At 35.4% G+C, this 15380-nt stretch overlaps 1 protein-coding gene across 20 annotated transcripts in view; it reads left to right on the top strand.

Annotated features, from left to right (window-relative positions):
* The window catches only part of SEC31A (SEC31 homolog A, COPII component), an 80241-nt gene that overhangs the window by 22221 nt on the left and 42640 nt on the right, over positions 1–15380 (top strand). For 14 of the 20 annotated variants that reach the window (XM_077882706.1, XM_077882720.1, XM_077882719.1 and 11 more), the window contains exons 8-14: positions 1678–1777; positions 5206–5367; positions 5575–5727; positions 10497–10733; positions 12359–12433; positions 13743–13781; positions 14267–14344. In XM_077882706.1, coding sequence (XP_077738832.1) covers positions 1678–1777; positions 5206–5367; positions 5575–5727; positions 10497–10733; positions 12359–12433; positions 13743–13781; positions 14267–14344 — 844 coding nt within the window. The remainder of the gene's footprint in view (positions 1–1677; positions 1778–5205; positions 5368–5574; positions 5728–10496; positions 10734–12358; positions 12434–13742; positions 13782–14266; positions 14345–15380) is intronic. The other 6 variants (XM_077882721.1, XM_077882717.1, XM_077882715.1 and 3 more) reach the window with 1 other exon arrangement.

Genomic DNA, 15380 nt, shown 5'->3' with positions numbered 1-15380 from the left:
TGCGCCACCCAGGGATCCCTGTAATAACATTTTCTGAACACTCTTGGGTTTTCTTTCTTATTTAGGGATATTTAGACTAAAGCTTTAAATCCCATTTTCCCACTGGGTAGTGGATTTGTACACTAAAGTTTTGAAGTTTGTGACCTCTCCTTTAGCTTCTTATAAAGGAAAAAAGGAGTCTAGTAAAGATGTAACTCTATTTAGATGTTATGCTTCAATCAGCTTTTTGGTAAAGAAGAGATGATTCTGGTAAGTTTCAATATTTTTCCCATGTTAGTTAAAGTATTGTTCATTCATTCAACACATACTTATTCAACATGTGCTCTGTACCAAGCACTGTACTAAGATTCAGTAATAGACAAAAATCCCTGCCCTCTGGGAGTTTACATTATAGTTGGGGGACAACTAACATTTATATAAAATGTAAAGTGTACAAGTACTTGAAATGTTAAGGTAGTTAATCCTCATAACAAGTCTATGGTGTAGATACTGTTAATCTATTTTATAATTGGGAAATTGAAGCTCAGAAAGGTAAACTTGGCCTAGGCCACATGACTAGATATGTGCTGACTTCTGATCCAAACATTCTGATCCCAGAACCTGTGCTCATAACACTGTATTCTACTGCCAGTTTTAGAAGGGATTGTAATTTAGCAAGACAGAAGGCTATACTGAGTTGCAGGAGCAAATCAACTCTGATTTCTCAATTTTCTCTTTCTAGTATATGCAAGAGTTGGACTATATAATACTTAAGGTCCTTTCAGCTCTATAATTCTGTGATTTTTTTTGTCTTTAATACTTAGTAAAAATGTAAATGTTCTTTAGAAGGTAGTAATAAGTTTATACAAATTTCTTTAGAAGGCATTCTTGACATGCCTTGAAATTCTTAACATGCATGATTGGATTCTAAGAGGGGCAGTTATAAAGTATATTATTGATGCAATTGGGGAAATTTGAACATGGACTGTTTATTTTAAAATACTACATAAAAATAAATACTTTTAGTAATTGTATTATGGTTATGTAGAAGAATGTGTTAATCCTCAGAGACAAGTGTAGGGGTGATATGTCATAATATCTGTAATTAATTCTCAAATGGTCAGTGTATCTGTGGAGAGAGAAAAAATCATAAAGTGAATGTGGCCAAACCAGTGAGTCAGAGTGATGAGTGTAAGGCTGTACATCATACTGTCCTTATGATTTTTCACAAAGATTTTATTTATTTTTATTTTTTAAAGATTTTATTTATTCATGAGAAACACAGAAAGAGAGAGAGGCAGAGACACAGGCAGAGGGAGAAGCAGGCTCCATGCAGGGAACCTGACATGGGACTTGATCCCGGGTCTCCAAGATCACGGCCTGAGCTGAAGGCAGCACTAAACCGCTGAGCTACCTAGGCTGCCCCATAAAGATTTTAACTTTTTAAAAATAAAATATTAGAAACAAGAGCCAGTCTTAAACAGTTTGGTTTCTTTTCCTATACTGTGTTTTCCTGATTCTGAGAGGATATTGAGTATCTTCATACTGATCAAAGAGCATACACATTCCTAAATTGCTTTCCGTAAAGATTATATGAAATTATACTTCAGCAGTACCTATCTCCAGAGCCTAGATAGGAATCATTTGGAGACTTGGTTTCTTCAAGATTAAAAATTTCTTCATCTTGTGTTTTTATAGGGGGATTTTGGCAATTGCTTGGAGCATGGCAGATCCTGAATTGTTGCTGAGCTGTGGAAAAGATGCTAAAATTCTCTGCTCCAACCCAAACACAGGAGAGGTAATGGGGAGGAAATGTTTCTTAGGTTTATAGCTACTGTATTATTTTATCTCTAGCTGAATAAGAAATTTTCCATATGGATTCTATAGTGCCTTAATATAATTAAGGACATGGAAATAGAGGTATGTATGAAATGTTAATCTAGCAGAGATTTTATCAGGAACATTATTTAAGCTCATCTGTTTCATCCAAGAAAATCAGCCTTTTTTTTTTTTTTTTTTTTTTTTTTTAATTTTTATTTATTTATGATAGTCACAGAGAGAGAGAGAGAGAGGCAGAGACACAGGCAGAGGGAGAAGCAGGCTCCATGCACCGGGAGCCCGACGTGGGATTCGATCCCGGGTCTCCAGGATCGCGCCCTGGGCCAAAGGCAGGCGCTAAACCACTGCGCCACCCAGGGATCCCGAAAATCAGCCTTTGAAATAGTATATTTGAAATTAGTCATCATCCCCCACTCCCCATTTCCAATAAAAGGTGTCTGCCTGTACTCAGAAATACCTGGTTTGATTTACTTAACATGTGATCTCTGGAATCAGTGCCTTTAAAGCAGGAGTGCTCAGGATTTGGGTCTTTTTTCTGCTTTACCATTCCTGAAGATCCTCTCTGGAAATCAGTAGATGTATGTTTTTAGTCTCTCTTCTGAACTATCCAGCAGGAATATAATACTGTGTTCTATCCATAGAAATTTAGCTGTGGGAAATTTTACCCCTTACTAAATATAAATGTTACATAAATATAATTTAATTGCTTTTAATTGTTTTGGATTAAAATAATGGGCTATTTTGAAATCTATTTTTCTTAGTTGAATACATGGTTTCCCTCTTTTTCTGTGTTGGGCAAGAGACCATAAATTTTTGTTTTTTTAAGTTGTTTTTTTTTTTAAGATTTTATTTATTTATTAGAGAGAGCGCAAGCACACACACATGAGTCCCAGGGGAAGAGCAGAGGGAGAGAAGGGAGAAGCCGACTCGGCACTGAACGTGGATCCCAATGCGGGGCTCAGTCCCGGGACCCTGGGATTATGACTTGGACCAAAGGCAGACACTTAACCAACTAAACCACCCAGGTCCCCTAAGCTTTTATTTTAGTTCCAGTTAACATACAATACTATATTAATTTCAGGTGTACAATATAGTGATTATTAATTTTGACTTTGTGGGACATTTTCAATATTACATATAAGTCAGCATTCCCAAACCTCACCCTGTGCTCATCATAAATGCAATCCTTAATCCCCATCACTTATTTTACCCATCAAAACCATAGATACTAATTTTCAACTTTTACCTTTTATAATTAAGATAGATTATTGCAAGTATTTTGCTAGTTATCCTGATGGAATGCTAATAGAAATAAGAATATTTGCAATAGGTTTTTGGGACGCCTGGGTGGCTCAGTGGTTGAGTGTCTGCCTTTGGCTCAGGGTGTGATCCTGGGGTCCTGGGATTGAGTCCCACAGCGGGCTCTCTGCATGGGGTCTGCTTCTCCCTCTGCCTGTGTTTCTGCCTCTCTCTCTGTGTCTCTCACAAAATCTTTAAAAAATATTTTTTAATAGGTTTTAATCTATAATATTTTATTAATATACATATAACACTTAAATATATTTGTTATTTAATATAACTTAAGTCATCGATATATAATAATACAATTAAATAAATCAATAATATAATATTTAGCATATTTAACATAATATTAAAATAGAAACAGGCACTTTTATTATTTGATTTGTGTTTTGTTTTGTTTTTTAAAGATTTTATTTTATTTTATTTTTTTAAGACTTTATTTATTTATTCATGAGAGATACAGAGAGAGAGAGAAGCAGAGACCCAAACAGAGGGAGAAGCAGGGAGCCCGATGTGGGACTCTATCCCAGGACTCCAGGATGATGCCCTGGGCCAAAGGCAGGCGCTAAACCACCGAGCCACCCAGGGATTCCAAGATTTTATTTATTCATGAGAGACAGAGCGAGAGAGAGGCAGGGGACACAGGCAGAGGGAGAAGCAGGCTCCATGCAGGGAGCCGAACATGGGACTCGATCCTGGGTCTCCAGGATGACACCCTGGACCGAAGGCAGCGCTAAACCGCTGAGCCACCCGGACTGCCCTTGATTTGTGTTTTAAAGTTTTCAGATGCAATGATAACTGTAAGAATATAGAAACATTCAAGTTAGGGGAGGTATGAGAAAAAATTAAAGTAGTAAGTTTTGCCTCGTATGATTTGTAGACCAACTAATAAAATATTGCATTTTATACTGTGCTTTTCCAAGTGAGTTTGAAACTGTGGAAATTACTATTCTAATTTTCTTAGTTATATGATTTGATAAAATGAATTTTTGCATATGATTGGTTGTGTGTGCTTGGACTTTGAAGGAATAAACTTTTAGTACATGCTGCAACTAAAATTTTAGTAGATTTTTTAATTCAAGTGCAAATTAGGAATAGAACAGGGATTTAAATATCATGAGACTATGAGTCTTATTGACCAGTGTAAGCCTTAAAGATGAGTAGGCTAAGTACCTTTTCACTTAATTCTGTTTCTTATAAAATAAAATATTGAAAATGTCCCAGAAAGTCAAAATTAAGATAATTTGACTTCTTAAAACCATAAAACTGGGGTGCCTGGTGGCTCAGTTGGGTAAACGTGTCCTGGAATCTAGCCCCACTTCAGGTTCCCTGTTCAGCAGGAAGTCTGATTCTCCCTCTCCTTCTCCCCCTCGCTTTGCTCATGTGTGCACATGCTCTCTTTCTCTCTTTCTCTTTCTCAAATAAATTAAAAAAATTTTAAAAACAACAACAATAAAACCTGTGCTCCTGTGAGCATCAGTTACCAGCACACTAACTTTCAGATAGCAATAAATATTACTGGTTTTATATCAACCATTTTTTTATAATGTTTCTATATTTTTTTCCTAAACTAGGCTGAATCTGTTTCCATTCTACAGTAATACAAATGGTGCATACATATTTTTGCTTGACTAAAACCCAAATTTCTCAGTGAATTCTTCCTTCTTGAGGTTATTTTCTAAATGTGATCTTCAAATAGTCTAAATATGTTTGTTTGGATCTTGGCCAGCAGAAACAGTTGGGCAGGAGGCTATTATCTTTTAGAGTTTGACAAGCTGACTTTAATTTGTTTTGGTCTTTCAGATGCACCTACCACTACTTCAATAAAAACATAAAAACCTTAGTTTTTAATATGTATTCTAAATCTGATAAAAATTTTTAACAAGCATTCTTTCTTATCATAATAGACCATTATAGTGGACTCCTTATACTTTAAACACATTTTTACTGTTGTTTTTCCTGGCTCAAGACACTTTCTAAAAGGAATTATTTAATTAAGCTGCACATGTTGATCATATTAATTCAAGTGTTTTGGCTGTAAAGTGGCTATACTGTTTTCTGACTTTTTTTGTTCTTGTTGTCTAGGTGTTATATGAACTTCCCACCAATACACAGTGGTGCTTTGATATTCAGTGGTGTCCCAGAAATCCTGCTGTCTTATCAGCTGCTTCCTTTGATGGGCGTATCAGTGTTTATTCTATCATGGGTGGGAGTGCAGATGGCTTAAGGCAGAAACAAGCTGACAAGGTAATAGGAAGTGTTAAGATTTGATCATAACACTTGAAAAATTTCATGTTCTTGTGTAATTATTTTGAAAATTACTGATCACTGCTACTGATTAATTGGATAATTGTGATAAAACTATTTCTTGGGTATGACTTAAACATATAACATAATCCTATAAATTACATTAAAAATATAAATTACAAATTCTCATGTTTTTATATTTTTTAGCTTTCATCATCTTTTGGGAATCTTGATCCCTTTGGCACAGGACAGCCCCTTCCTCCATTGCAAATTCCTCAGCAGACTGCTCAGCATAATATAGTGTTGCCTCTGAAGAAGCCACCAAAGTGGATCCGAAGGCCTGTTGGTGCTTCCTTTTCAGTAGGTGGATTTGTTTTTATGTTCCATGAGCACAAAGGAGTACTCGTAATAAAGCATTCTTATAGGATCACTCAGATGGAAGAGGATTTGATGTATCTGTAGGTTTTTCATCATTCAGATTGGTTTCTCAAGAAAATTGGGACCTTCTCTTTTTCTTTTTTACTTTAAATTGTGATAAAATATAAATAGCATAAAATTTACCAATTTTAACCATTTAGAAACATACAGTTCATTCGCATTAAATACATTTATATTGTTGTGCAACCTTCACACTGTCCATCCCCTTATGAAATTTGTCTTCCTTCTCTATCTCTCCTTCCTTCATATCTTTTCTTTTTTTCTTTAAGGAAGGTGTATCTGTGTATCCTCCTTCCTTCTCTTTTTTCCTTCCAACTTTTCTTTAAATTGCCAATTTTTTTTTTAATGGTAAAAAACATGTATGTAGCATAAAATTCACCATCTTAACCCTATTTAAGTGTTAATAAGCCTTAAGTTAACAGTATAGTATGTTTACTATATACATCTGTTGTGCAACAGATCTCCAGAACTTTATCTTGCAAAACCGTAACTCTCTTCCTGTCGAACAACTGCTCATTTTCCCCTTCCCCAGCCCCTACTAATCACATTCTACTTTCTGTTTCTTTGACTTTGACAACTTTAGATACCTCATATAAATGGAATCATGGAGTATCTTTTTGTGATTGGTTTGTTTCACATAGCATAATGTCCTCAGGTTCATCCATGTTGCCATGTATGACAAGATTTCCTACATTTAAAAGGCTAAGGGAAGCCTGGGTGGCTTAGCCATTGAGCGTCTGCCTTTGGCCCCAGGCATGATCCTGGAGTCTCAGGATCGAGTCCCATATTGGGCTCCCTACAGGAGCCTGCTTCTCCCTCTGCCTAGTCTCTGCCTCCCTCTCTCTGTGTCTCTCATGAATAAGTAAATAAAATCTTTAAAAAAAAAAATAAAAGGCCGAATGATAGTCCACATTTTCTTTATTCATTAATCTATCAATAAACATTAAGGTTGCTTCCACCTCTGGCTATGCTACAATGAACGTTTGTGGGCAAATAGGTCTTTGAGATACTTTTTTCAATTCCTTGGAGTATATACCCAGAAGTGGGATTACTGGATCTTATAGTAATTCTATTTTTAATATTTTGAGGAATTTCCATACCATTTCCCACAGTGGCTATACCATTTTACATTCCCATTAGCAGTACACACAGGTTCTAATTTCTATATCCTCAGTAACACGTTATATTGTTTTTTTAGATAACAGTCATCCTTATGGATGTGAAATGATATCTCATTGTGGTTTGATCTGCATTTTCCTCGATTAGTGATATGGAGCATCTTTTCATGTATATATTGGTCATTTATATGTCGCCTTTGGAGAAATACTTAAAAATAAAAATAAAATAAATTATTCAGCTTCCCTATCATCATAACAATTTATACCTATCATAGAATTCTGTATATTCACTTTATCTGAAACTGAATGAATGATCTCTGCAGTTACTATTGCATTCTTGTTACCATTCTTCTATTAGGCTCAGAACTTTTCTTTCAACCTCTTATATTCATTCCTCAGGTCCAAATACTGCTCTTCACATATCTCTCAGATGTAATTCTTTCTTTTACATTGCTTGTAAATTATATTACTCTGCCTAGTTCTTCATCTTTTCACACTAAACTGTTAATATGATTACATGTCTATTGCCTGTCTATTCTCCCTCCAATCTATACTACATCTCTAGATTGGTCTTCCTAAAATAGGCCTTTTATTATGTCACTCGTAAATCCATTCTCGGTATTTAATTAATCTTCTCATCCCTCCTGTTTAGTTTTCTTTACTATTTGTCCTCCTGCCTTTGTATATCTTTTCCTTTGTTTATGAGTTTCCACTTTTTTTTTTTTTTACTGAATACTAACCATCCAGTTAGTTCCTTCCTTCCTTAAGTAATTAAGACAATTATTACTATAAAATTGTATATGTACAAGGTTTAAAATAAAACTAAAGTGTACAGAAAGGATCCCCCCAGATAAAAGCTTCTTGAGGACAGACTGTCTAGTTTATAGGTACATTTCCAATGCCTACTGGTGCCTGACAAATATATTTATCTTTGGAATGAGTAGTGAACATCTTCCCCTTCTCCATTTCTTCTCCACTCACTAGTATTGGAGTATTATAAAGACAATAAATAACACTGTTTTCTTCCCCATATGAGTTTAGAACCAAGTAAGAGAGATGGAAAATCAAAATATCACCTTTAGTGCTGCCGTAAGCTAGATTAGAGGCTACAGTTTAGATGTCCAACCATAGTAGACTTTGTAAGAAAGTAGAACGTAGACTCTGTGAGAGCTGGGCTGTTTTGTTTGCCTCTATATCCTCAGGATCTGATTTAATTATCATTTTTTAGCTTCGCTTCTGTATTAGGCAGCCTTACTAACCTAGTTACTGACAAATCTAGGTGCTGTAGAGCTTTCCTTGAAGGTGCAGGCAGCTTATCCATATGGACTGTTTCTCCATGTGGGAAGACAGATATAAAAAGAAGCCCTGGGGAATCCCTGGGTGGTTCAGTGGTTGTTTAGCGCCTGCCTTCGGCCCAGGGCATGATCCTGGAGTCCTGGATTGAATCCCACATCGGGCTCCCTGCATGGAGCCTGCTTCTCCCTTTGCCTGTGTCTCTGCCTCTCTCTTTGTGTCTCTCATGAATAAATAAAAATCTTTAAAATAAAATAAAATAAAAAATAAAAAGAAGCCCTGAAGAGCTGATGTAAGCATGCTGCATTTCTTTCCTGAAGAATGTCAGTCAGTCCTCTCCCAGGACAGTGTGAAGGACAGAGAAAGGCCAGAAGTGTTCTTCCTCTGCTAGTTCCTCTTACAGAGTACAAAGAAAATGCCCTCTCTGTGGACATGAGAGGTAGAATGTCAGTGTCCCCCTCAAATATCTTTAGTTTACCATTGAAGTCTTAGAAGTTTGTATTGGTTTTGTGATTATCTTTATAAATGTAAATAATTCACCTAAACATCCATGTCTTGATATACCAACTTCATATGGTATTAATTGAAACTCTTCTATGTAATATTAAATTAGTGCATTTGTATACTCCATTCCAGTTTTTCCAATTTTCTTCTTTCCAAATTTTTTATTTCTACCAATTTTTGTAAATTACATTATTTTTTTATTGTTAAGACTTTAAAAATATTTTTATTGTGTTCAGTACCAATATTTAAGTTTTCCATATTTGTTTTTTGGTTTGTTTGAAAAAATGATGACTACCAAGCAGCACTTATATTATTTTTTATGTGCCTTTTTAAAAAATTTTATATATTTTTTATTTAAATTCAATTAACGTAGCACTTACATTTTTATAATTATGTAATATTATAATATTATGACATAGAACCAAGTAAATGAATAACCCCAATCCTCTTGTGAAACCTTTAGGTCTTGCTTCTGGGGGGTGCAATTTTTACCAACCTCCCTAAAACTTGGGGAAACCTAGCAGTTTTACCCTTCTGTGAAGTTCTTATCAAGTGTGGTATTACCTGCATCTCATCTAGAACTCACAAATGCATATTGTATTCAGTTTTATTCTCATGTTAAATTCCTTAAGGAGAGTGGTAAGGTTTTGTTGGTATTTCCTACAGTGCCTGACATAACAAAAACTTAGACTTTTAAAAAAATAAGTTTACATAAAAACAATAATCCTCATACAAAAATCACTGAGTGTAAAGAACCAGATTTGGTCCTGTGTTTCCTTCTTTACCTACTTTTATTTGTATACATTTATTAATCAGAATTAACTGTTTACTTGCTATATACAAGGCAAATACTAGGTACTATAGGAGATACAAGAATAAAGTAGATACAGAACCACAATCCTTGTTAGTATAGGGAAGGCAGAACTTTGCATCTGCCCTCTGAGGATTTTCACGTGGACCTGAGAAGTAAATTGATATAAAACAAATTAACAGGAGAAAAACAGACAGATTTTAATGTATACCTGGGCCGCCATTGTGAAATGGAGACATAAACAAGTGGCTTATATACTAGGTTGAATGAAGAATGGCACTTGTGGAAAGGTGACTAAAATATTTAGACTAAAGGAAGGTAATTGTTATTTAAACAAGGTCTGTTTGTACAGATTTCTCTCATCTCTATGATAAAAATGTTTCTTTCACCCTGGTATAGAGAGGGCAGCTCTCACATGGGAGTTTCATCTCCAGTTTTCAAAAGGAAGAAAAGCAGAGGTCAGGGTGCCCTTCTTTCCTGCTGTGTTCCAAGTAGTCCTTAGCTCAAAATAATCCTTATGCCAAATGGCGTATTTTGGAGGGGCATATTCTACTGCCCTTTAAAACTTAGAGCTGAGAACAGAAGGTGAGGCAAATACTTGAATAGCAAATAGTTGAATCAAAAGAGGTCTGTATTATATTGAGGGCAACTGAGGTGGAGGAGGTGGCATTTGCCTGGGCTTTGAAGAGAAGTTAACATTGCATATGTGGAAGTTAGTAAAAGCAAGTAGGTGAGAAATTTGGGGCACAGTGAATAGTACATTTTATCTAGAAGATAGGTGGTATGAAGAAAAATGATAATTGAAGGCTGGGGTCAGATTGTGGAGTATGGGCGTCTGTATCAGCTAATTTTACCCAAAGTGATTATTAAGGTCTTAGTTCTTTCCTTTAACAGGTTTTTCAGGAGCATGCTTTTAGGCCTTATCCTTGTGTTCAAATTAACTGTTCATTTTTTTTCTTTCATAGTTTGGAGGCAAACTGGTTACCTTTGAGAATGTCAAGATACAGTCCCAGCAGGGAGCTGAGCAGCAGCAGCAGCAACACCATGTGTTCATTAGCCAGGTTGTAACAGAAAAGGAATTCCTCAGCCGATCGGACCAACTGCAGCAAGTCGTGCAGTCACAAGGATTTGTCAGTTATTGTCAGAAAAAAATCGATGCTTCTCAGACTGAATTTGAAAAACATGTGTGGTCCTTTTTGAAGGTAAAGTTGAGATTATCTGCAAATTTAACTAGTCCCATGATTTTCTCAATCTGTTCTTATTAAAGAAGTTATTAGGGCAGCCCTGGTGGCTTGGCAGTTTAGCACCACCTTTGGCCCAGGGCGTGGTCCTGGAGGCCCAGGGTTGAGTCTGCATCGGGCTGCCTGCATAGAGTCTGCTTCTCCCTCTGCCTGTGTCTCTGCCTCTCTGTCTCTCTCTGTGTCTCTCATGAATGAATAAGTAAAATCTTAAAAAAAGAAAGTTATTGCAAGATTGTGATTTCAGGAGCTTCAAGATGAAATTAAAGAAAACTTACAAAGAGGGGTAAGTGGATGGCTCAGTGGTTGAACATCTGTCTTTGGCTCAGGTCATGATCCTAGGGACTCAAGGATCAAGTCTTACATTAGGCCTCCCGCAGGGAGCCTGCTTCTTCCTCTGCCTATGTCTCTGCCTCTCTCTGTGTGTTTCTCATGAATAAATAAAATCTTTGAAAAAGAAAGAAAGAAAGCTAGCTTACGAAGAACACACAACCGTATTTTTATATCAAGAGTTCTTCCCTCTCTGCTTTGAAAAGCCTATTATGAAGTACTTAAATAAGAAAAAAAAAGATGTAATGATTGTATTTAAGTGAGAGAGATTAAACATTTGGCAGACCTATTTTAAAATTATAACATAGAGCTTAGTATAATAAAAACAATATTTAATTCCTGTAGTAGATCCAGTTAAGGAAAATAGGAAAAGAAGGAAGAGTTATAGGGGAGGGAAATTGGAGGCCTTTCTCCTTCCTCTTACCGAATTATATTTATGACAATAGGAAATAGAGTTTTCTGGTTGGTTATTTTGCCTCCACTGGAATGTCTGTTTCTTGATACTGAATTTTCCAAAGAGATCTTGAATACAATACAATAAGGTTAAATTATAAAATTACAGAATTTTATATCTTGTAAATACTAATTTTGGGAAAGAGTTTTAGGACATCAAGTGTTTCACAGTGTTGCATTTTGCATGAATATAACCATTGGACATGAGTTAGTTTGTATTTATAAAAAATATACATTAGGGGATCCTTGAGTGGCTCAGCAGTTTGGCGCCTGCCTTTGGCCCAGGGCGTGATTCTGGAGTCCCAGGATCGAGTCCCACATCAGGCTCCCTGCTGCTTCTCCCTCTGCCTGTGTCTCTGCCTCTCTCTCTCTCTGTGTCTCTCATGAATAAATAAAATCTTTAAAATATATATATATGTGTGTGTGTGTGTGTGTGTTAAAAGTAAGCTTTGGGGTGCCTGGCTGGTTCAGTCAGAGCATTTGACTCTGATCTCGGGGTCATGAGTTCAAGCCGCACAGTAGACATAGAGCTTACTTTAAAAATAAAATAAAAGTAAGCTTTATTCAACAAGGATAATTAATTACTAGTATACTTACTATTTTAAAAAGTAACCTATTAAAACTATTTTGAGGATTCTTTTTTACAGTAAGCCTTCTATATAGTAGATAGAGAAAGCTTTAGTTGATAATAGTATACTTTAATAGACTTTATTTTTTATAGTTTTTAATAATTCTAGTTGGAATTTGGTCAAGTAATTAAGAATTTAAATGCAGATCTTTACTTCAAGGTTATGTCTTCTTTAAAGGTAAACTTTGAGGATGATTCTCGGGGAAAATACCTTGAACTTCTAGGATACAGAAAAGAAGACCTAGGAAAGAAGGTAAATTTCTGGGAAAGTTAAAAGGCTGTGCTTATGCAAGTAAAATATTTATGTATAAGTGTTCTTTTTATAAACTTCTATACAGGTAATCTCAAATCAGTCAATAAATTTTTAATAAGAATTTGTGTTTGGTTGCCAAAGTTCCAAATACAGATTATTAAATATGTAATTCCACCTTATACCTGGATATAAAAGCTGCAAGAAACACCTTGATTTAAAACGTGATTTAAAAGAGCTGTGTCAGGGATCCCTGGGTGGCGCAGCGGTTTGGCGCCTGCCTTTGGCCCAGGGCGCGATCCTGGAGACCCAGGATCGAATCCCACATCGGGCTCCCGGTGCATGGAACCTGCTTCTCCCTCTGCCTCTGTCTCTCTCTCTCTCTCATGAATAAATAAAATCTTTAAAAAAAAAAAAAAAAAGAGCTGTGTCATATCTGGATAAAATCGGGCCTTAGAAGATAAGAGGCTATCAACTTCAAACAGTGGAAATAATACTTAGATTTTTAGAAGGCCCTGGGGGAAAGAAAACGAAGCAACTGTTAGAGGCACCCCCCACATACACAATACTGACATGAACAGCACAAGAAACACTGACTTTGGAAACCTTGAAGGAAGTATTTTAGATTCTTTGTGTAATTTATATTAGCACTTTGTTGTTCTTTGAAAGTGACTAGAGTTTTCTATAGCATTGCAGGGTTGCCACCTACCTCGTACAGCTTAGATATTGCACACTCGGAGCAGTGCTGTCACATCACAGCCCTACTGTTTATACTGTTTATTGGCTGTGTGTCTTTGTTCATTCCTTTAGGTTTTTTTATATTTAATTTCATTATTAGTCTAAATGTCTTGGTGCTATAACCCTTTTAGATTTGTAAGAAATTAATATAAAAAGCTTTACTGAATACCTAATACTGAATACTGAATAGAATCTGATTGTCAGAATACTTCTAATAGTCGTTCTTTTGGTAGTGAGTACTTGAAGAAATTTTTAAAAATTACTTATAGTTATTTAAAAGTGGAAGAGGGGCACCCGGGTGGCTCAGTCGGTTGAGTGCTTTGTCTTTGGCTCAGGTCATGATCTCAGGGTCCTGGGATGGAGCCCCTGCTTTGGGCTCCCTACTCAGCAGGGAGTCTGCTTCTCTCTCCCTCTGCCCATCCCCCTGTTCGAGCGCATGCGCTCTCTCTCTCTTTCAAATAAATAAAATCTTAAAAAAAAAAAAAGGAAAGGAAATAGAAAATGGAGAAAGAGGTAAGCATTTGCTGTATGCCTTGAAATAGAATTCCATGGTGAATTGTTGTTTTTATTTCAGATTGCTTTGGCCTTGAACAAAGTGGATGGACCCGAGGTGGTAAGAAGGCCTTTAAAATAGATACCTTCCAAAAATTTGGTGTAGGTCATAACAGAGAAGGAAATGTAATTTAAGAAATCTGTCTGTTTATTGCTTTACAGTATAAAAATAAATAATGATTGTAGATATTTTAGTAAGTGAATTCTCATTTTAAAATAGTGAAAGTTTAGCTGGTAGAGCATTCCTTTCTCTTGATGATATTTAAATTTTGCAAAAGAGGAAAAACAACATCAATGACTGCTCAGATACTTAAGGTTAAGATCTTTGGCCTGAGGGACATTTGATAGGAAAAAAAGGGAAGATCTTATCAGTAATGGCTCTTTGCTTTTCCTCTGATAGTGTTTCTTAAATAAATTTACTTGGCATTACTTCTTATGATTAAACTAGCTCTGAATGTTGTTGGTTGGGTCTTTTGTCTTCCTGTTCACTAATACTCTTAATGCTACATTCTTCAACTTCCCTTGTAATTGTTTTGTGTACCAAAGGCTCTTAAAGACTCTGACCAAGTAGCACAGAATGATGGGGAGGAGAGCCCTGCTGCTGAAGAGCAGCTCTTGGGAGAGGTACTTGTTTTTTTCCTTTTTAATTACATTGGGAAAATATGTGATATTTGTTTATCTCTCATTGAACTGTGGAAAATTTGCTTGACTACTTGTTCCAAAATGAAGTTGGAATATATTGTTTTCTTAGAGATTTTGGAGGTATGAGTCTATATACTAGATTGACAGAAATATCATCTATGAAATCTTTAGTTCTCTGATCTAGCTTCTGGATTATAGGTTTTAAAATTAACAGTTGAAAAAAAAAATAAAATAAAAATAAAATTAACAGTTGATGTGAGATTGACTTAATTTGGACAGATAGATATCAGCATGTTAAAATGAAAAATTTTACTGAGAAATACACGATACGTTGCATGTAAAGTTAATGTTTTTTTTCTTGACACATTAATATTTAGAGCCCACTATCAGTGGCAAAGGCTTGTAGATTAGTCTTGAACTTTGAATCCAAGGATAGAATTTTTCACTAAATAAACTGATTATCATGATTTACTGATTGTCATGATAAACATGTCATGAGTGGTAGTTGGCAATTTTTATAACTAGTTAAAAAGAGTCCTTGAACACAGAGTTCTATCATTAATTTTTTTCCTTTTGTTTTTCTGGGTTTTTTTATTTTAATCATTACTAAATAATTCTGCACTTTTCTTGCTTTCTAATTGTATTTCATCTTGGAAAATTAATCAACAAGTTCTTGTTTCTCGTCTCATCTTTGACTTTTTCTTGTTCTTTCTGATATGGAGATAACCCTGACTGTAGAATATTTCTTGCAATCCTTTACTAAGTTATAAGGATAATTCATCAGTAAATTTAGACTTTTGCAAGATAATTATTAAAAAACACGTTCCATAGAAGTGAATCTTCTAACATTTATTTAACCTGAGAATAAAGAATATGAATAAAATCTTTATAAAAATTTGAACCAATTTTGAGAATACCTATACAGATTTGTAGGATACACTGAAGAAATGTACTTTTCATTTATGTACAACTAGACTATGTATTATCAAATAGAGGACCATTTGGAAATACACTTATG

Source organism: Canis aureus, chromosome 33 (assembly GCF_053574225.1).
Source record: "Canis aureus isolate CA01 chromosome 33, VMU_Caureus_v.1.0, whole genome shotgun sequence".
In the NCBI taxonomy this organism is placed as follows: domain Eukaryota; kingdom Metazoa; phylum Chordata; class Mammalia; order Carnivora; family Canidae; genus Canis; species Canis aureus.
This window is presented reverse-complemented; position numbering and strand designations above follow the sequence as displayed.